This window comes from Notolepis coatsorum (genome assembly GCF_963971535.1).
Source record: "Notolepis coatsorum genome assembly, chromosome: 4".
NCBI lineage: Eukaryota > Metazoa > Chordata > Actinopteri > Aulopiformes > Paralepididae > Notolepis > Notolepis coatsorum.
Window position 1 is genome coordinate 36,428,098 of NC_140168.1, and position 22,391 is coordinate 36,450,488.

At 43.7% G+C, this 22,391-nt stretch overlaps 1 protein-coding gene across 1 annotated transcript in view; it reads left to right on the plus strand.

The window, feature by feature from the left end:
- LOC311227059 (uncharacterized protein) overlaps positions 1–11,861 on the plus strand; it is a 34,975-nt gene extending 23,114 nt beyond the window's left edge. Inside the window, exons 4-6 of the mRNA XM_084312577.1 lie at positions 3,468–3,694; positions 11,213–11,311; positions 11,611–11,861. Coding sequence (XP_084168703.1) covers positions 3,468–3,694; positions 11,213–11,311; positions 11,611–11,810 — 526 coding nt within the window. The 3' untranslated portion in view covers positions 11,811–11,861. The remainder of the gene's footprint in view (positions 1–3,467; positions 3,695–11,212; positions 11,312–11,610) is intronic.
- The last annotated feature ends 10,530 nt before the right edge of the window (positions 11,862–22,391 follow it).

Consider the following 22,391-nt stretch of genomic DNA (forward strand, 5'->3'; position numbering starts at 1 on the left):
CACAGGAAAGATTAGCCTCTAGGATGGAACCCAGGTAGGTAATTTCATCTTTCCTTGTGACAATATTGTCACCCACTGTAACTGAGAAGCTGTCGGTCTTGCTGAGTTTGTTATTTGAACCGAAGAGAATGGACTCTGTTTTGCCCATGTGTAATGATAGTTTGTTATCGGCGAGCCATATGCAGATTTTGCCTAGTTCCGAGCTGAGGGTTTTTTCAACCTGTAACTTGTTCTTGTCAGAGACCAGCAGGGCTGAGTCATCCGCAAACAGGAACAAGTTGCAGTCACAAGCTGACAACATGTCATTTGCATAAATTAGGAACAGTAGCGGCCCTAGTATGCTTCCTTGTGGAACACCACAGCTCACTGGGAGGGGGGGGATAGGGTACCGTTTACCTCCACCATCTGTTCTCTCCCCTCCAGGTAGGATTGTATCCAGCTCACTGATAGACTATCAAAACCAATTGTTTTTAGCTTGTCAATCAGAATGGTGTGATTGACAGTGTCGAAGGCCTTTTGTAGGTCCAGCATGACCATGCCGCAGTATTTGCCCGCGTCCACTTCTTGTTTGATGTGGTCGTTCAAATAGAGAAGGCATGTGTCAGTGGAGTGGGATGTTCTGAAGCCAGATTGGAATTCGTAGATTCGATTTTTGTCCGCGAGGTACTTTTCGACCTGTTCGTATACTATTTTTTCCATGACTTTCGAGATGGACGTAAGGATAGAAACAGGGCGGTAGTTGCCTTGGTCTAATTTGCTGCCCTTTTTGTGCAGGGGTGTTACTCTCGCAATTTTGAAGTCCTTGGGGACGTGTCCCTGTTTTATGGAGAGGTTTATTATGTGTGTGATGACTGGGGTGATGGCGGCTGCTGAGTCTCTGAGGAATTTGGAGAGGATGTTGTGATGGCCAGTGGCCTTGTTCGGTTGGAGGGCGCTCAGTTTTTTGAGTACCTCATCTGTAGTTACCATTTCCAGTTTGAAGTCGTCTTTGTGGACGCCTAGGTTCTTGTAGTATGCTACTATGTGTTCTACCCCATAATGCCCTGAGTGGGAGGGTAGTTTGTTTACCAGTGTTGTGTCTATGTTTGTGAAGAAAGTGTTTAAGTAATTGGCTACATCCAGCTTGTCTGTGATGAGCATGTTGTTCGTCTTTATGTTTATGTTTGAGAACCTGGTTTTAAGTTTTTTACTGCAGCCTAGTTGATTATTGAGTAATTTCCAAAGTTCTCTTGGTTTATTTTTGTTTTCCTCAGTTTTGTCATTGATGACATTTTTTTTTTTGCAGTTTTGATAATGGAGTTTACGTAATTTCTTAGTCTGTTTCTTTCTAGTTTGAGTTCAGTGACGTGGGCTTGGAGATCACTGCTCGTGCTTTTGGTAAGCTTTGACTGACTTTTACGAAACTCAGAACATTTTTTGTCTCTGGTTTTCATAGCGGTCCGTATTTCAGTGTGCATCCATGGCTCAGTGCGATTTTTTACCCTGGTGACTCTTAGGGGGGCCATGTTGTTTAGTATTGATGAAAATTTTGTTTTGAAGCCAAGCCATGTTTCTTCAACCAGTGTACCATTGAGCTCATCTGACCAATCCAGGCTCTCCAGTTCAGTGCCTCTGTGCCTGTTGAAGTCCAGGCTCTCCAGTTCGAGGTTAAAGGCCTCGCCAGAGTAGGTTTTGAGGTCTCTAGATGTGACTGTTTTGTGACAGCCAGCCTTTTGCTTTAGCTTTTTGCGGGTACAGAATATCATATAATGATCACTTAACCCGCATGCTATAACCCCTTTATTGGAGATTTTGGACTTGTCAGAGGTCAGGATGAGGTCAATGGTAGTCTGAGTTGAATGCAACACTCTTGTGGGTTTGGTGATTAGCTGGCTGAGGCCGTGTAGATCACAAAACCTACTGAAGGCCTTGAAGACGGGTGCTGCTTTACGTAGCATGTCCGTGTTCCAGTCCCCCATAAGAATTTTTTCTATGCCCTCCACCCCAGCTAAACACTCATCAAGTGTGTCATAAAAGCCACTATGTTCTGGCGGTCTATAGATTGTGCCTACTAGTACTGATTTCGCCCTTTCAAATAAGATTTCAATCCAAACAGTTTCAATCTCGTCATGGTTAAGGTCAGTACGGTTGATGAATTTGGTATCTTTGTGAATATACACACAGACGCCACCTCCATACTGGTTTATATCCCTCCTGACTATTGAATAGTTCTCGATTTCAATCTCTGGATCCTGTACAGATGAGTCTAGTTTCTGTGAAACACAATATGTTAGCCTTACCATTTAAAAAGAAATGTCTGATTTCAGCCAGTTTGGGTCTCATGCTGTTTGTGTTTAGGTGAAATATATGAAGTCCATTTGTGTTCGTTATTTTGTTTATGTCGTCGAGTTCAAAGTGTTGATTGTCTGTGGTGTATGGTTGCCCGGGTGGCGGTAGGGGGGGAGGGGGGGATGGGGTCCTGTATCCATTGTTGTTAGCCCTGTTAGCTTCCTGGGTCCTTTGTACATTGATGTTAGCCCCGTTAGCTCGCCGGCTAGCTCGCCGGCCATCGGGCGATGCGTCGCTGTTTTGGTCCCGCGACATGCTGGGCGCCTCGATTGTGAACCCCTTCTCGCTGTGGCCTCTCGTGGGTTGTTTTGTAGAGGTGGTAGAGGATGAATGTTGCCGTTGACTTGTCTAGTCTAGTGTGTTCATTAGATGGGTGAAATCCTCTTTCAGTGCCTCTGTGCCTGTTTTCTTAGGCAGTTAGCCTCTAGTATGCATGCCATTAGCGTTAGCCACGGTTCTAGGCCTCTTTTCTTTTGGAAAGAATGATAAAAAAATATATAAAAAAATATATTTTTATAAAAAATCTTTATTTTTTTATTTTTTTTTTGTATTCGACTAAGAGGTTGGCAGTCGACTACGGCTCCTTTCAACCGATTAGTCGACTAATCGACTAATAGAGATCAGCCCTATCGTGTAGTAACACCTCTGATTGCGCCCGCTTTCGTCTCATTCTTTCAATTTTATTCCGACGTTCGTCTTCACCCATTCATATCTCCCTGGTTTCGGCAGTTGATCTCATCATGATTTTAATTAATAGGCTTGTTTGAGATTGGCGACTGGCGAGGCCTGCGCAGGCGCACTGCATCGCGCTGGGTTGTGAATAACAAATTAACTCATTCCTGCCTGCTTGCCTGAACTTATATATGCGCAAATAGAAACATGTATACCGACCTGGCCTGCTTCGTAGTTCAGTGGCCTGACTGGGAACAAACAAACAAATTTAAAAATAAAAAATAAAGCATTTGCCAGTCTGCCAGGGCAGCCAGGCCATGCCAGTCTGCCAGGCCACCGGGAAAACTCCCTGTGCTCCCGATGGCCAGTCCGCTAGTGCCTATGAGACAATCATTTGTGTGTCATTGTCTTCGGAGGAATATTAGTCATGTCACTATTTACTGTGTCCTCTCTCCTCTTCCACACAGGACCCAGCTGGAGCCACTGACCACTGAGATAGAGACCCTGGCCACCAGCCTTCTGGCTCAGCTCCAGCGTATAGCCGAGAAAATGCAGGCCCAGGTCCAGCCAATGGTTACCAAGTTGCAGACTGAGATGCAGGATCTCACCCGCAAGGTCACGGACCAGATCAAGGCTCACAACGTACTGGGTCAGCATGAGGATATCTTCCGCAAGCTCACGGACCAGCTCATTGGTAACTAAAGATGGGTCATTCTACGGAAGCTTGCCATTTTCATTTTTAATGATTGATTTGAAAAGTATTGTTTTAAAAGTTTTGGATACTTTTTTTTTTATTAAGTGGATTCTTATCTCTCAGAAAAATGTACTGTGCCATCTCAGGCTATTATATTTAAAAAATATATCACATTTAAACAACATGCATATTTGTTTTTCATCAGCCCTGTTACTACATATCAATTACTGTTTGAAAAAGTTATAAATACATATTTAGAATAATTATGATATCATATGAAAGATAAAAGCCCCTTGTTACAATAGTGTGTTTGTAGAGTTAGAATATTGACGAGTTAACTTTTTTTCCCATGAATAAATATGCGCATTCACAATGGACCCTTTCACAGCATCTTGTGAGGATAGGGGTTCTTGCGGAGCCCAATAGCGAACACAGGAGGAGAGAGAATGGAGCGGTTTAGGGTGTTTTAATTGTTTCCCCCAAGCAGATAAGAATCATATGCAGGAATGTACAACAGACGGGGATGAATGTTCTTGGGGGTAGCACAGGTGCACTCCTTGTGCAGTACGAGAGGATGGTCTTGAAGCAGATGCACTCCTTGTGCAATGCGGGAGAACGTGGACACCGGCTGTGTCAGGGGTGAGAGCAGGAACTCCGTAGTCCAGCACCAGGGGTCCAGACAGGCACGCTGGAACAGAGTCCTTGGGCACAAGAGAGGGAGGTTAGAACAGGGAATAACAACAAGAGCGGGTTAGCAGGGCTTCAGGTCGAGACGTCGTACCTGGGAAGGCAGTTTAACACTGCAACACTGGATGACAGGATCTGCCAGTTGATATCGGACCCGCTTGATGAGGTAATCCCTTGCAGCCGCGCTGATTGATCCTCATCTGGCAGGCTCGAGCCCCGATCGTGACAGCATCTTTGATTTAAGAAAAAGTTATGAAAACAAAATAATAATATCCCAATTTCTTTAAGGGAGCCACTGGTTTCTATTACTTAACATATAAAATGAGTTTGTTTTACATTTTTATTTTCTTAAATTACATCAGAATATTGTACAATTAACAGGGCTGACACCTCAGTAACAGGATTGACACAGTTACCGAAATGGTTATACTGCTTGTTTAAGTTACAATTGTGGGTGTAATGAAGTTATTTAAGAAGATCTTATGGAGATAGTTATGACACAGTCATAAGCCTTTAATTCAACATGCCATATCAGAATACTTTGTTGACAGATATGAGGTTTTAGTGTAGAAGATGATGAAAATAATTATGATACTGCAGATGTAGTCAAATTCAATCAATTGTTTTATTCAAAAACAAAACAAAAAATAGGAGGGGGAAGAAACGCCATCTCAGGTATCCTATCAACATGTGCCTACCCAACAAGTTTTGACCAGATGTCTTTCCGGATCTCTACATGTCGTGCTGTCACATTGACAGGAGAAGGAATCAACCTTAAAATGTCATCAAACATGTACCAGATACAGTCCTCGCGGGATGGGCAGAAATATCTATTCTGGCCAATATGGTGCATGCACTTCACTTGGGCATATCCTTCACCTGTTGCCACAATGACTCCAGGGTACAGCTCCTGGTCATATGTAAGGACACACCATTGACCAATTATCCCATCACTACTCCAATCGATCTCCTGGGGTCCTTGAATTTCTTCAGTCAGCTGTTCTGCTGACTTTTGTGCTTGTGCTTGAGTGGTTGGCTGAGGTATGGCTCGGGTGCTTGTGGTTGGCTGAGGTATGGCTGGGGTGCTTGTGGTTGGCTGAGGTATGGCTGGGTTGTTTGTGGTTGGCTGATGTATGGCTGGGGTGCATGTGGTTGGCTGAGGTATGGCTGGGGTGCTTGAGGCTTGGGTTGCCTTGATAATTTGGGGGCCCATTATCAGTGGAGGAAAGATGAAGTGGTTAGTGTTGAAACATGTACAGGACAGGTTCTTCAATGTGGCACACAGACAGCTGACATCCCTGGTGATCAAGTGGCCTTTCCTGTTGGTGACCACTTGGTGTATTCGCATTGTCCCTGGGACTAATGGGATATTTGCTGGCATGTTACGATAAGCATCCACAATGTTCTCAGTTTCCACATAAAACAGCTTCACTGTCGTGCCAGTTGTAAGTAGTGCTCGGTAAAGTGTGGCAGCATCAGGAATGTCACGCCCTGTACTCACAAGTTGATCTGCCAGTCTTTTTAATACTCCCCCAACACCATTAGGCGCTCCCTTTCCGTGGCTTGCTTCAAAAAAAATTCCATGTGCCACTCTCAAAGCCCCTCTTACTCAATTCAGTACTGAACAGGAAGAAATTACCCTTCTGTCTGTATTGAGTACAAGGACCGTCGCTGAAGAAGTGGACCACAGACACAGGTGGATGATTGGCTTGTACGTAGTCCAGTACCAGTGGCGAATCCTTATGGAAGCCAACGGAAGCCAGGCCTCCCTATCAAAATATGAATTAATATCAAATATGAAATATGAAGAAAGAAAAAAAAAAAAAAAAATATATATATATATATATATATATATATATAATTTTTTTGTAATATAGTTTACATTCTTTTTCATCTGTGCATCTGTGTTATAATTTTTTTTTAATTTTTTTTTTTTATTCTCCCTCTTCTCCTTCTCACTCTCTCTAACACACTGTCAGACTCACTATGCTCACTGCAGCTAGAGGAGAGGCAGGGGGTAGGTGTCTTTCTCCAGCCTCAACCATGTGATTCATGTATGTAGAGTCCAAAACCGATACTAGCCAATCAGATTCGAGCTGACTGCCACACCTTAAAAGTTTAAAACAGGGCTGTGAGCAGAATAATTAGTCTGGCATCCCCTCTGCACACCTCCCCTCTGCACTCTGAAAATTGTATTAAACCGTGACTGCTCCCACGGGCCGAATATTGCCCCGATCCTCGCGAGATTAAATCCACGGATACCGCTCGGCGTGCCGAAGCTTTTCCTAAATCACTTCCATCATCGAAAACGAGGGGAAAAGGTCGGCTCGCGACCCTGAAAATGTCGCGTGATTTAAAAAACGCTGTATTAAGTGAGCCTATTATGGGATCCACGCGAGCTTTCTATCGTGGAAACATCTGGGCGTCCCGCAACTTTTACTCATTCACATGTAGCCCCGAAAATGCTTAGAAAAGGAAAGTCGAAAGCGTGGAATAAACTCGCCGAAACGGAAAAGTGTCCCACGGGCGAGCCGTGATTCCGATCCGCGTGAAAATATTTTTGTATTTTATTTTTGTATTATTTTTTAAACAAACACATAAACAAACATGACAACACACGATAAGATATACAAGCATTAATTGTCAGAGCACATCCAATGAAATCACATTTTAGTTAATTGTCTTATATAAGATATACCCCTAATACCTGTTATCTAAAAACCTACACACATATGCTCCAGCTCGAACCCCCCCCTCCCGGACCCCACCTTGGGTAGTACCTCCATTTCCGCGTGAAAATATTTACGGCCATAGAGGAGACCGTGGGACACCTTTTTGCAAGAATATGTGTCTCGAATTTGCTCCCACGCGTCGTGCAAAATCGTGCAAGGAAAAATCGGACCAAAAATTAACCAATGCTCCAGCAGTATTAATGACCCTGATGTAAACAAGCCAAACGTCTTTCTCTGGTCTGCATGACCCCTTATACAATTGTGTGTATTGAGCCGTACTGTATTGTACCCATTCTGCAATCTGTTAAATAAATAAAAAGAAAGTTTGACTGGCCGCCGAGCAAGGCACCGACATGCACAGCCTGGATCTCAGCACTGTACTTACTGTACATGAGTAGTTTTCTGAGAAATCCACATATATAATGCATTCGTGTGAGGACAGACTTCTCTTTAGCTCTCTGGGGAATGAGAACTGCTGCTTGATGTTGAACGCATGTTTCTTAAACCTGTGCAGGAGACAAGTGAAATGCTCAATGAGCTCCTCTACAGAGCTTTCAATTAGTTTTTTAGCTGTCACTTTGAATGACAGCTAATTCAATTTTTTTATCTCAAAGCTTCGAATTAAAATCGAATCTCGGCCCCGAAGCTTTGAATTCCAAAAAATTTTTCGAAGGTCAGCCCTAGTTGTGTTGTGTTATATTGTGTCATATTGTGTTGTGTCATATCGTGTCATCAGCCTATAGCCAGTGTCAGACCCGGCGCCATGGGCGGGCATTGGGGGGCCTGGCCCGCCCACTGAGTCAGCTGTGCCCACCCTGGAAAAAAAAAGATTTTTTATTTTTTTTTTTTAATCAAAGTCGACTATCCAAACCTGGCCCGCCCACTGAGTCAGCTGTGCCCCACCCTGGAAAAAAAAAGATTTTTTATTTTTTTTTTAATCAGTGAGAATTCGTTTTCTGCCCTCAAGAACATCTTTACAGAACATCGCCTTAGTATGCTTCATCGACGCAAGGCCAATTTAATTCAGTTGGCATTTGAGAAGGACTTAACAAAAAAGTTCAGGAATGAGTGGAGGGGCAGTGTTTTAAGAAGATTTCACTCTGTCCCCAAACGATGGTGAGTAGCCTGTGGAGGAATTTTGTTTGCTTTTTTATGCACTTTATTTTTGTCAGTTCAGTTCAGTTTGTCAGTGAATTCAGACGTGTTGAATAAATGGAGACTTTTCAAAGATATAGAATAGAATAGAGTAGAAATGTATTATCCTGAGGGAAATTTGACACTCCAAATCACTCAACATTAAACATTTAGACAGAACAAGTCACGAATAAGAATAACAAAACAAATGGCCTAAGAATAGAATAAAATGAAATAAAATAAAAATAGAATAAAAGATACAGTAAATAAATACAGTAAAAATATACTGAAGTCTACAGTAGGTGTAATATTGCACAGTGCTGTTTAAAAAGTAAGAGTCCAGGAAGATGGTAACTGTCACTCTGTGCTGAGTGATGCAGTGGGGCACAGTGATGCGTTTTATAAAGTCTGATGGCTGTCGGAATGAAGGACTTCCTGTGCCGTTCAGTGCTGCATTTAGGTAGTGTGAGCCTATAACATGCTCCTCCTGTCAGCCAAGTCTGTGTATAGTGGGTGGGTGGGGTTTTCCCTGATGGCCTGGAGCTTAGCAAGGCTCCTCCTCTCCGCCACCCTCGCTAGGGCGTCCAGCTACACCCCAACCACGCTGCTGGCCTTCCTGACCATCTTATCCAGCCTGTCTGTGTCCCCTGCTCTCAGTCCGCTGCCCCAGCAGGTCTGTTATATATATCCGTTCAATCTGTTTTTGTATAAGTGAATGTTCTTAAGATAGAGAAATTTGATTTTTCAATTGCCTCTCTGATGTTTAGTTCAGCACCGTGGGCAACGCCAAGCAAGCCACAGCGCCGTTGTCCCAGCTGAAACGTATAAAAGGGAACCTGTGTTGAAAAACCATTGTGCCCCCCCGAGAACATTTTATGCCCCCCCACTAATTTGTTTCTGCAGCCTGGTCTGGCCAGTGTGATCAAGGCTGGAGACCATATTTGGGCAGATGTTACTTGTTCTCAACTTACACAAAGTCCTGGGGGGCGGCTTATACCTCCTGTCTGGGACTGGGGAGCGACCTGCTGAGCATCCAGGAGTCTGATGAGATGGTGAGGCAACACTTAGCGCTGTTTCTCCACTGCAGATAGTCATCCTAAGAAAATCATATAAAATACAAATACAAAAGTAACTTTAACATTGGCTGTAACCTCTTACTATTCGTAAGGGAAGTATATTTTCATGTACACACAAAAGCATATACTTTTGTCAGCCCTGTTACCATTCACTCAACCATGTTACCCATTGAAAGGTAACAGGGCTGGTGGTAACAGGGCTGACGAAAAAGGCAACTAGCAGCCATTACTAGCCATATGCTAACGGTCTTGACACCACATGGTGTGCATTCATGAGAGGAAATAATGATATTAAATATGTATATTCACAATTTCAAACAAATAACTTTTTAACATGCGCATTTATGGTAACAGTTCTGACGCAACAAGCTCGTCCCCCTCTGTTGGACATCACATAACTCAAAGAAAATGCATGAAAAGAGGAGCACACTTACTTGTCTTTTATCCACCATCTTTAGAAAAGGAAGATGATGTCAGTTCCTGGGCTATGTGTAACTCTCGGAAGAGTCCATTATCTCTGAAGGGGTGTTTTCATCAAAAGTAACAGGGTTGACATCAACATGGGGACACAACTAAAAAGTATTTTTTTTTTACACATTTGCAACATATTTTTAAAAAATCCATTCATTCAACACTTGTGCCTTGATATAGGTTTAAGTTTTTATGTTCTAGTTTGGCTTCTTTGGCCTTAATACCTAGTGGAAGTAGAACAATCTTACTGAGGGACAGGTCATTTTTCATTTTTTTGCAAGATGCTTCGCACAAAAGTGTTTAAAATTATTTTAAAAATAAAAAGCTAAATAAATTGTATTTGTCTTTATGTTACATGACACATCAGGAATCTAAATTATAAAATGTTTTATTGTTCATTATTTTTTTATTCAAATTGACAGAGGAGTTTTGTTCGAGGGACACAAAATAGCAAGCTTTCGTATAATGACCCAGATACTGAGCAAGCCGTTCGTTCCAAAGGTTCTAAATTCATGCTATATTGTGTTATTATGTTATTTGATACTATCTTGTCTAGCACAGTCTCTGGAGCGTAACAGTAAGAAGCATTTTGTATGAAAGTATTCTGTACTTCTGTATGACAACTATTAAAGAACTTGAACTTGAACTTGAACTTGAAATCCGTCATCCCAGAGCACAATAAAAACCTGGAACTGAGTCCATTCCTCTCGTCTCTTTATTTATTTATAAACATTTATTTTGTTTGTTTGTGTTTGTGTTTGTGCATGTGTGAGTGTGTTTTGTGTCTGTGCACATACAAAAGGTTATACCATATGGTTCAACAGGTTCTATTTTGTCATGTATTTTAAAGGTAGAATCTGTAATGTCACCAAACAGCGACCTCTAGGCAAAAGAGCCCCTCATGGCACTACGCTTTGTTCAGGAGGGGTTACTATTTCTGGCCACACCTCAGGCCAGCGAAACAAACACCAGGAAGAGGTCTGTAGTGGTTTGAGCCATTTGGCCACACGGTGGCACTATTCTCTAAAATAACTACAAACATAATCTACAGTACTCCTCTTGTTCCGTTATGATGACATTTTTAATGTGCCGATAATTTACACTTTGAAATTGGATGTATAAAACAGATTGGCCGCCATTTAGATTTGTTAGAAAAACACACCTGTCCCTACTCTTACTAGGCCGTTAACACACCTGTCCCTACTACTACTAGGCCGTTAACACACCTGTCCCTATTGCTACTAGGCCATTAACACACTTGTCCCTACTGCTACAGTCCCTACTGCTCCAGTCCCTACTGCTATTAGGCCGTTAACACACCTGTCCCTACTCCTACTAGGCCGTTAACACACCTGTCCCTACTTCTACTGTCCCTACTCCTACTAGGCTGCTAACACACCTGTCCTTACTCTTACTAGATCACCTGACCACTGCCCTCCTTCACATGGCCGAGGGGATGGATGACCAGGTCAGGCAAATGGATGACAACTACCAGACTGCGATACCTACAATAAAATGTTTGTTCCAAAGGTTCAAGTGTCAAAACACACCTGTTAGTACACCTGTCCCTACTCCTCCTAGGCTAACACACCTGTCCCTACTCGTCCGACGCTAACACACCTGTCCCTACTCCTCCTAGGCTAAAACACCTGTCCCTACTCCTCCTAGGCTAACACACCTGTCCCTACTCCTCCTTGGCTAACACACCTGTCCCTACTCCTCCTAGGCTAACACACCTGTCCCTACTCCTCCTAGGCTAACACACCTGTCCCTACTCCTACTAGGCTGCTAACACACCTGTCCCTACTCCTACTAGATCACCTGTTCACTGGCCTCCTTCACATGGCCGAGGGGATGGATGACCAGGTCAGGCGAATGGCCGAGATGATGGAGCCGCTGGTCATGCCAATGGACCAGATGGAGGCAGATGTCAGGCCAATGGTTGACAACTTCCAGACTGAGATGCAGGATATCTTCCGCAAGCTCATGGACCATGTCATGGCTATTGGTAACTAAGATACTGAGCAAGCTGTTCGTTCCAAAGGTTCAAGTGTCAAATCCGTCATCCCAGAGCACAATAAAAACCTGGAACTGAGTCCATTCCTCTCATCTCTTTATTTATTAAACATTTATTATGCGTGTTTGTTTGTGTTTGAGCATGTGTGAGTGTGTTTTGTGTGTGTGTGTGTGTGTGTGTGTGTGAGTGTGTTTTGTGTGTGTGTGTGTGTGTGAGTGTGTTTTGTGTGTGTGTGTGTGTGTGTGTGTGTGTGTGTGTGTGTGTGTGTGTGTGTGTGTGCTGCACATGCAAAAGGTTATATCATATGGTTCAACAGGTTCTATTTTGTCTTTTAAAGGTAGAATCTGTAATGCCACCAAACAGCTACCTCTAGGCAAAAGAGCCCTTCATGGTAGTACGCTTTGTTCTTTTGTACATTTCTTACTTTTGGTTTGATGTATGTGTAGCAGGGTGGATTATCCCTGCTTTATGGGAGTGGATGTACACTGCCACCTGGTAGTGGAAACGCAGCAGATCTGGGTCCGGCTGAGTCCCCGGCTGTAGGCCAGGGCCCTCATTTATCAACAATTCTTAGAAAGTGTTCTATATTTGTTCTTAAGCACATAATTTAGAATGTGTGTACGCACAAAAAAAACGGGATTTATCACACGTGCGTACACAGGTCGTACGCACACCTGTCTTGATAAATATCACTTTGATCCTACGCTGCAGCTCGTGCACGGTTTTACGGATTTGCATATAGCACCGCCCGTAATTAACCATATACGGTAATGGAACACCCCCATGAAATGTGGAAAAGTGGACTAAGCTGAGGGAAGCGTGTTATGGAGAAATACGTGACATGCTGACAGACATGTACACGTACGGTGATGTCGGATATGATATCTATTAACTTAAAGACCATATTAACTAATAAAGACTGTGCTGGAATATGACTGCATTTTTCCGTTTTGTTCGATTAATACCCAGGGATTAAAGTTCTCCTAAATTTTATTCTAAATCGCGACGGATTTTCCGTCAATTTTCGACCTGCTGCATATGATTTCTAGAGGCATACAATCTATTTTGATGTCGGTATTGGGTAGCCTATATAAACAATAATACGAGAGCATATACAAGAACAATGAATCTCACTGCCATGTATGATGTAGCCTATACGCCATGTGTAGCCTGCCTATATGTGATCAATACAAACATGAACTTGAATTCCATCATGTCTGTGTGCGGGAGCTCACAAGGCTGTTGTCACAATGTAAATAAGAACGTGCACTGAAAAGTTACAGTATGTAGTTGGTTGATTATTTGTATGACAGTCATAAACCCTTGCAAAAAGTATCCGTTTTATTTAATGAATTGAAAACATGCAGCATGCCTTTCCTCCCGGCAGCAACAACATTTATCAGGCAAATGCCCATCACTGAGTGGAATCCCTTTCTATTCACATAACTGCATTTGTGATGGAGCTTTGACAGCTACATGGGTGGTACAGTAATAACAGTCTATTACTCGATCCATCTACAATATCGCGATGGACCGTGCCATGTAGCCTATGTATAGCCTGCCTATGTGATCAATAAAAACGCGAACTTGAATCCCATCATCATATTTATATGTTGTGTCTGTCCACTATGTTTATTACTTTGTTATTTCCCCCCCCCCCCCTATCTATGTAAAGCGACCTTGCATGGGTTTCTTGAAAGGCGCTATATAAAATGAAGCTATTATTATTATTGTTATTATTATTATTATCACGTCTTTGCGCGGAGCTCACAAAAAGAAAATACTGTCTTTTACTTTTAGTCTCAGTGAAGTTTCAACGGAACGAGGTAATCTATTCTAACCAACAAATTGAAGTAGAAAGCATTTCGTTGTGGCCAATCTTATTTGGAAACATGACACAAAATAATAGTATGCCGCTTTTTATTTGAGAAAAAGAAAGCAATACGCTTGGACCAGCACTCACAGATTTTGGTATATTTAATGGCAGCCTGAAACAAACATGTTTCGGAAAAATTATGTTCCTTCCTCAGTGTTGATGGCTAGCAAATGTTCTCACCGACAATATTGTTTTTATACCAAGAAAAGCAGGAAGTGACATCATCCACAGGTGTGTTGAGAATTGCTATAAGGTCTAATTTGACCCAGGAAGTACTTTGATGCCAAGAGTCCATTCTTAAGTCGAAATTACCTAAATATACAAATAAAAAATGTAGATCTAAATGTAGATAATAGATACATAAACATAAAATTGTTATACTAGAAACAAAACCAAAATTAACATCTAGTATGTATGGCTAGATAGGTACATTCTAATGCCTTATTCATTTTAAATATAAACAATAAACATTAAACAAGAACCCTAGGGTAAATAAGTCCGCCCTTTGGCGTAAAGTCAAACTCTTTTTTTGAGCCTCGTAATAAAGAGGAAAACCGATGAAAAAACTAAAGTCGAAATTACCACAATATACAAATGGTAAATGTAGATATAAGATTAACATTAAAAATTGTTGTTATACTGGAAACAAAAAACATAAATCAAAATCAAAATCAACATCTAGTATGTATGGCTAGATAGATACACTCTAATGCCTTATTAATTTTATATAAATAAACAATAAACAATAAAAAGTAAACAAGAAACCCATTGGGTAAATAAGTCCGCCATTATGTATGGCTAGATAGATACACTCTAATGCCTTATTCATTTTATATAAATAAACAATAAACAATAAAAAGTAAACAAGAAACCCTTGGGTAAATAAGTCCGCCATTATGTATGGCTAGATAGATACACTCTAATGCCTTATTCATTTTATATAAATAAACAATAAACAATAAAAAGTAAACTAGAAACCCTTGGGTAAATATGTCCGCCATTAGGCGTAAATTCAAACTCTTTTTTTGAGCCTCGTAATAAAGCGGAAAAAAAGGGAAAAAAAGGAAAAAACTACACCTGTTCGGTGTGTCTGAAGGTTATTAGACTTACTAATGGCTCTTTAAAATAGATCTATAGACTAATCATTAATACTCCCTTGTATACTTAGATACTTGTTGCTTAAAATAAACTTATTTGTTGGGCTAAATTGATCTTACTCGTATTTACTGAACCCGGCATACTTCTTTCTAAGGATACTAAAACTAATAATCGGCCTTAATGGGAAAAGTAATTAAAGGAAGCAGGTCAAAACGTTCTCTTCATTCATACCTCTTGGTTCTATACAGTTAAAGAGGTGAATAAAATAACATTCCCTTTGCAAAAGTAGCTTATGTCTGTCACCTCCCCTGGCGGGCCTATGAACTAACTCTAGACCCATATAACGGAGATCTTTGACAGCATGCTTGCAAGTATTGAAGTGTCTAGCTACCGCCGATTTGACATCTGAATTTCTGATTGAACACTTATGTTCACTGATTCTTAATTTGAATGGTCTCGTTGTTTTGCCTACATATGAAAAATCACAAGGACATTTCAGCAGGTATACTATGTTGGAGGAATTGCAGGTAATACGCCCTTTCACCGATATCCGTTTGCCCGTTTTTTGGGTGTGTATAACTTTTGTCTTTGATCATCCCTTGGCAATGTACACAAGATTGACAGGGAAAGTTCCCATCTGGGATGTTAGACATAAAGTGAGTTGGTTTTACCTTGGGAAAATCCGTTTTCACCAGCAGATTTGAGAGATTCGCTTGTCTTTTGTAATAGTAATTGGGCGAATGTTGAAACGCCGTTCCAATTAGAGGATCCGACTGTAAAATATGCCAGTATTTATTGACAATGGTACGTATGTCTCTAGTAATCGGGCTGTAAGTAGACACAAAGGCCACTTTATCAGAGTGTACCTTATTCTTCTTAGGGGCCAGTAACAAGGATCTGTCAATCTGCTGAGTTTTGTGCAGGGCCTTAGCTGTTAAAATAGCACTGTATCCTCTGTCATGAAAATTCTCCCGTAGGGTTTCGGCTTGGGCCTTGAATCTGACCTCCGTGTCACAGATTCTCTTATACCTGAGTATTTGGCTGAAAGGTAGACTATTTTTTAAAGCCGGGGTATGGTAGCTAGAGAAATGGAGAAACGAATTTCTGTCTGTCTCTTTTTTAAAGACCTCTGTATGTAATGAAGTCCCACTTGGGGCTTTGTTGATTAAGACGTCCAAAAAGGGTAGCGATTGTAAATCAAACTTCAAAGTAAATTTTATCGTTAATCTACAAGAGTTGAGATATTCAAGGAAGTCATGGAGCTCAGACGATGTACCTGACCAAATAAAGAATAGGTCATCTATATAGCGCATGTAGGATTTGACATGTTTCTCAAACGGGTTATTTTTAAAAACATGTTCTAATTCAAATTTAGACATAAAAAGATTAGCAAGGTTCACTGCGGCTGGCGAGCCCATGCTGAGTCCTCTGTTCTGCAAATAATATGTATCTTGAAATCTAAAGTAATTCCTCGTAAGCACAAGATCGGCTAGTCTAACTAGCGCGTCTGTGGAGGGGAGTGATTCTGCTCTCGAGTTTAAATAAAAACTCAATGCGTCTAACGTGTCAGCATGTGGAATGCTAGGGTACAGGCTGACTACATCCATTGTAACTAGAAAGTCTGTGGGACTAATATTACAGACTAGAAGCCCACTCAGGAAGGAAGTAGTGTCTTTTAAATACCTGCGTTGTGAAGAGGCCAAATCCTTAATATGTGCGTCTATATATTGCGATATTTTCTCTGTGGCAGAGCCTATGCCGGAGACTATAGGTCTACCTGGAGGGTTAACTAGATCTTTATGGATCTTGGGTAAGGTGTAAATGATAGGCGTAATTGGGTGCTCTACAAACATAAATTTAAATTCATTTTCAGTGATTACTTCAGCTAATCTGAGGCTTTTTAGGACTGTTTTAATTTCCGTAGAAAATCGGAAGACTGGATCTGAATTTAACTGGGTATACACCTCCATGTCATTCAATTGTCTCATAATCTCAGTCACATACGTACTCTTATTTTGGAGAACTATTCCTGCACCTTTATCCGCTTTTCTAAAAATTTAATCGTCTTTTTCCATGAGTTCCTTGAGCGCTCTCGACTCTGATTCCAGTAAATTGGGGTAAAGTTGGGCCTTGTGGCTGGTATCACATAAATTCATGACTTAATTCTGTACCAGTCTACAAAAAGTATCCACTGAAGGTGGGTTAAGATGGGGTACAAACAAGCTGCGTGGCTTAAATACTCTACTAGTAGGCAAAGAGTGGGTATCGGGCTCCGTTTCTGTATCCACAACCACATTTTCTGGCACGTTTAGGTTAGTAACATATTGGGTTCTGTTAACTATCCCTTTGGCATAAAAGGCCTTCAACTTAATATTGCGAAAAAACTTAAAAAGCTCTACCTTAGTAGTGAAAGCGTCCACTCTCCGTGCCGGGACAAATGATAACCCTTTGGACAGTACAGTATGTTGCAAGTCGCTCAACTGTGTGTTAGAAATATTCACTAGGTTTGATGTGGTGCTCATCTCTGAAACCGTTGGCCTTTTTCTCTGGCTCCTCCGCGTCTTCCGGTGGCCTCTCGCGGCGGTCGGGGTGGGAGAGGGCCGTCCCGCGGGTCCTGAAAAATCGATTGGCTGCGGAGGGAATACCTTTCTTGAGAGGGCGCCTCGTCTGAGCTGACAGCTGTGGAAGAAGAGTCCGAGTGTCTCTGTCGATCTCTGGGCTGCCAGTTCTGCCTACGGCTCCGGGCTTGTGGTTGGTGCAACCATGGGTAGACCCTGTGAGCCGCGTAATCCTGCTTGTCTCTGCGTCTCTTCGCTCTTTTATGCTGCAAGATGTCAAGTTTGTATTTATCTAGTTTCTGATTCAAAGACTCTAGCATTTCGGTCTGCTGCACAGGAGTTAAAATGTTCTTCATTTCTTCCTCTAACGAGGTTAGCTCAGCTTTAACCTTGATTAATTTAGAGCCTTCGTTGTCAATAATCAGAAGTAGAAGGTCTAAGGAGCACTTATCCAGGATGGCACACCATTTTTCGCAAAATTCCGGTGAATCACGTCCCAGAGTAGGTTCCTTGGTCACTCTCAAACCTCTCGGGATGATGGCGTCCTGCCAGTACTTGGTCAGCGTCTCTCCGTGGAGTAGGGTGCGGGTCTCTCTCTGTCTCAGCCGAGTGAGAGACTGGGCTAATGCTTCTCTTCCTTTGACGGGAGGTGCCGAGATCTCCGGCGAGGGGAACAAACGACATATTCTGTCACTGTCACCTTTGGTGTAAGCATAGCCCCTCCTATCCATATCTTGTAGCATCTTGGGATGCTGAAGTCCTCTTGGGCTCTAGATGCGCTATAAAAAGCGTGGAGCTGCGTGTCTCTAAGATGCCTATAGGCAGCTTTAAATCGAAAAGTTAGACTGCGCTCACAAATTATAACACTGGGTGCTGAAATCCCGTGGAGTATAATAGAAAAAGAAAGCAATACGCTTGGACCAGCACTCACAGATTTTGGTATATTTAATGGCAGCCTGAAACAAACATGTTTCGGAACAATTATGTTCCTTCCTCAGTGTTGATGGCTAGCAAATGTTCTCACTGACAATATTGTTTTTATACCAAGAAAAGCAGGAAGTGACATCATCCACAGGTGTGTTGAGAATTTCTATAAGGTCTAATTTGACCCAGGAAGTACTTTGATGCCAAGAGTCCATTTGTGAGCGCAGTCTATCTTGACACTTCGCTTTTTATTTGAAACAATATTTAATCGCGTTTGGAGGTGGGTGTTCTGCGTCTGCCCCCCTCTTGACACACAAGCAAGCCAACCTCTTGTTCGCGCGTGAGCCCGTTATAATTACACTACTGTCGTTATTTTACAATTAACTATAATGAATTACGGGTCATACAGAAGTTGAACATGCCAGTGTTGGAAGTAATGCACAGAAGCTTATTTCCGCATTGCAGACTGCAATAATTCTACCACCGGGCGCCAGCTACGCATGCTCCGAGCTGTGCTTATATATACGCACAAAGTCAAGCACAAGTTCAATTTGATAAGTCCCACACTTTGCTTAGAAATGATCGTACACAGGGGTTACGCATCTGTGCGTACGCAACGTTGATAAATGAGGGCCCAGGAGTATTGGAGTGGAGGTTTAGCAGAGGGACTGGATGGGGCCTAGGATTCACTAACCTAGGGGTGGTGCGCTGGTCCTTATTGCCCTCCAGGGCGAATCGCAGTAGTTCCCCACACACCCACACTTCCCTCAATACTTCCTGCGCCCTCCCACACCCGATGACAGTAATGATGGATGATATACTTTCTCCCCAAAGCAGTACCCTTCCTGATTGGCGAGTAGAGACCTATCCCAATTGTAACTGAGGGGTACAATTCCCTGACTGTATTAATAAGTATGGTATCATTAAACCACTACTGTCTTATGTACATTACTACTGGCCATACAGTACACAGGTATATGATATGAACACCTCCACAATGACACGGTTCCACACAAATCTTGGTTAGAATAATATTTATTAGCAGCAATAATAGTATATTACATTACTTTACTTAGAGTCGCGCTTGTAAGGCGAAGAATGTGCGTGAGTAAGTCAAGAGCGTATGTCCATTAGAATAGTATGCAGGAGATAATAAATACCACCTGTATCTTAGGAATTATATCTATGGTACACTAGTAGGGCAGCGGGAGATACTAGTAGGGTCCCTCCGGTTGTAGGCCAGCAGGGGGAGGAAATGTTTGAATGCAAACTCTGGATCAACGGGGAATCAATAAGCTCCAGCTACGGGAGTCGGTACATTACTCCCTTGATCGGCAGACGAAAGCAGCAGCTGTAATCCAAGTATGCATGCAGCATAGGTGAAAGCCGGCCAGCCTCTCCTAGAGACGGGCTCGAGTGATGTTCCTCACGGGTAAATCCCACACAGTAGTGGGTGTAGACGATTCTCCTCCGCTCCGACAGCCACAGGACCAAAGCAATATATAATAATCCAGCCGGAAAAGGGCTCTGCATTCACCGGTGTAGATTCTCCGGTGCGCGGTACTTCACATTAACTAGGTCGAACTTGACGTTATTCCACTAAGCTCTGACACTTTTACTATCTTATCCGCACACGGTTATAAGTGCTCTATTTAGATGCACGGTTGCTCACTTCACTTGGTCGTTGACTCGTGATGAAGGCTTTACGTTTGAGGGTAACACGTTTCTAGGTTAACTTGACTTTAGGCTAAGTGCTGCTGTATCCACCTGCGACGTATTTATACGTACGGTGAATAATCTAGTACCAGCCTTATTCCTGTCTCGTATTCTTGCGCAGAACCGGGCATGTCCAGGCAAGCCTTGGCGGTGACTTTGAACTAGACATTGGGGGGTATGGCCGTGGCGCCTAGGGGATCGCTTCCAATAGGAGAACGAATATTATGGTCTGTCCTGTACCAGGTAAAGGGATATTCCGTGTATATGTACAAAGAATATACAAGGGATATCAAACGATATACAAATATTATACATGGGATCTCAGGCAATAAATATATATATTCGGTTTAATCTGACCCTTTGTAACAGCCGCCTCCTAATTAGTCCGCACCTAATTAGATAAGCATAGACAGATTAACCGTCTTGTCCACTACTCAATGTCCGTTGTGAGGAGTAGGGCAATTCACAAAGTCAGTGGGTCATGGTCATCATTAGGAGAGTCGGGGAGCCTGGTCAACTCTATCAGCCTCGCCACAGGTCGGGTGTATGTCCGTCCCTGGACGAGCACTTCTGCCGCTCTGACCTTTCCGTCGGCACCAGTGATCACTTTGCTTACGCGGCCGGCCGGCCACGCAGCTCGGGGTAGTGACTGGTCTATGATCACGACGACTGTGTCCACTTTTAAGTTGTCCCCGTCCTTGACCCGCTTCTGACGGGCTGGAAGGGATGGTAGGGGGGTTAGGAGGAAGCGGGCCTGAGACTGCTTTGATCTGTGCTTGGCTGCGCCTCCACCTCCTCCGTCTGTTTCTCTTGTTTGCTCTGTACCCCGTCTGAGGAGGGGGTACAGAGGGGGGCGGTCTGGTGGCTCTTCGGTACTGGTGCCACCGCCTCGGCATGGTACATTACCGCGACGGGCCCACTCTGTTGTCCTGGCTGACGCCTGTTGATGTCATGCAGGACCTCCAAGTGGGCGCCGCCGCACCTGCCGCACTTCTTCTTCAAGCGGCACTCAGCTGCCATGTGGCTGCGCGCGCAGCGGAAGCAGAGGCGGTGGACCTTGATCCACTGACTCACCTCGTCCGTGGTCAGTTTCCCGAAAGTGTCGCATTGATACAGCCGATGTTCCCCTTCACAGTACTGGCATTCAATCTTCCACTCCTCTTTCGTCGAGGGGGTGTTGTGGTTCTTGTGCTGCGGTACTGATTCGGCTTGGTGCATAACGGTCACCGACCGGCGGTTATCATTTAATCCCCGAGGTCCTGGTCTTGGGCTTGGTCCACTCCATACGAACGTGTCCAGTCGTAAGCTGCTGACCTCCCTGGCGAGGAACTCAGACAGGTCTAGGAGGGATGCCTCTGGGCCGTTGGGGTCACGGTGGTCTCTCTGCCGCCGAAAACGCTCTTGTCGGGCGGGAGGGAGCTTCTCTAATATCCTCTCTACATTAGAGTTAGCGTACAGTTCGTATATCCCTTTTTCCTTTTGGGACCCCAGCATCCCTACCAGGGACTGTACCTTGATAGAGAGGTCATCTAATGCTCTGTTATCTCTGGCTGGGGGGAGACGGTCGATGTCTCTTATCTCTTGTATCACGTAGTCCCATATGCGTCCATAACATTGGTCGAGGGCTACTAGAGCCGCGGTGTATGGGGTAGTAGAGGTGGAATATGCCAGCGCTATATTGTGCGCTCTGGGCACCTTCAGGTGCTTGAGTAGGATAGCATACTTGTACGGTTCATCTGGTACGTCGGACAGCATAGTCTCTAAGCACATCCGTAGCTCCATGTACTGTGCTCTGTCCTCGCGTGTAAAATCCGGGAACGTCGGTGTGCCAAGGTACGATGCCATGGATGGCTGGCACATCGGTGAGCGTTGGGGGAGAGGCCTCCTGGGCGAGTCTCCCCGTGCGTGTCGTCTTGGGCTGGTACTTGGTGGGTACCGAAGGTCGGGTACCCAGGTGCTGTTCCTCGGTGCTGACGGTGCGTCAAACTCACCCGTGAGTTGAGTCGGGGGTTTGTAGCGCAGTGCCTCGGGGCTGACGTCTGAGCTGTACTGGGCCTCCTGGTCCAGAGTACGTTGCTGCTGGTCGGGGCTGTACTGGGCCTCCTGGTCCAGAGTACGTTGCTGGTGGTCGGCTTGACATTCCTCCTCTTCCTCTTCCTCTTCCTCTGCTAGGTCCTGGAGTCTTCTGTTTAGTCTCTCGGCGTGGTCCGGTTCTTCCCGGTTGCTGGGTCTCGTATGGACCGGCCGGGAAGGGGGTTCGGAGACGTGGACAGGATCCTCCTGTTGGCGGGGTCCCGGGTCGCTTGGTCGGGTAGGGGAATGTGCCCTAGACCCTTGTCGTGATGATCTCCGGGAGCTCCGTGCGGAGTGAGGGGGTGTCGCCATGGCAATCAATTTGTCCATCAGCT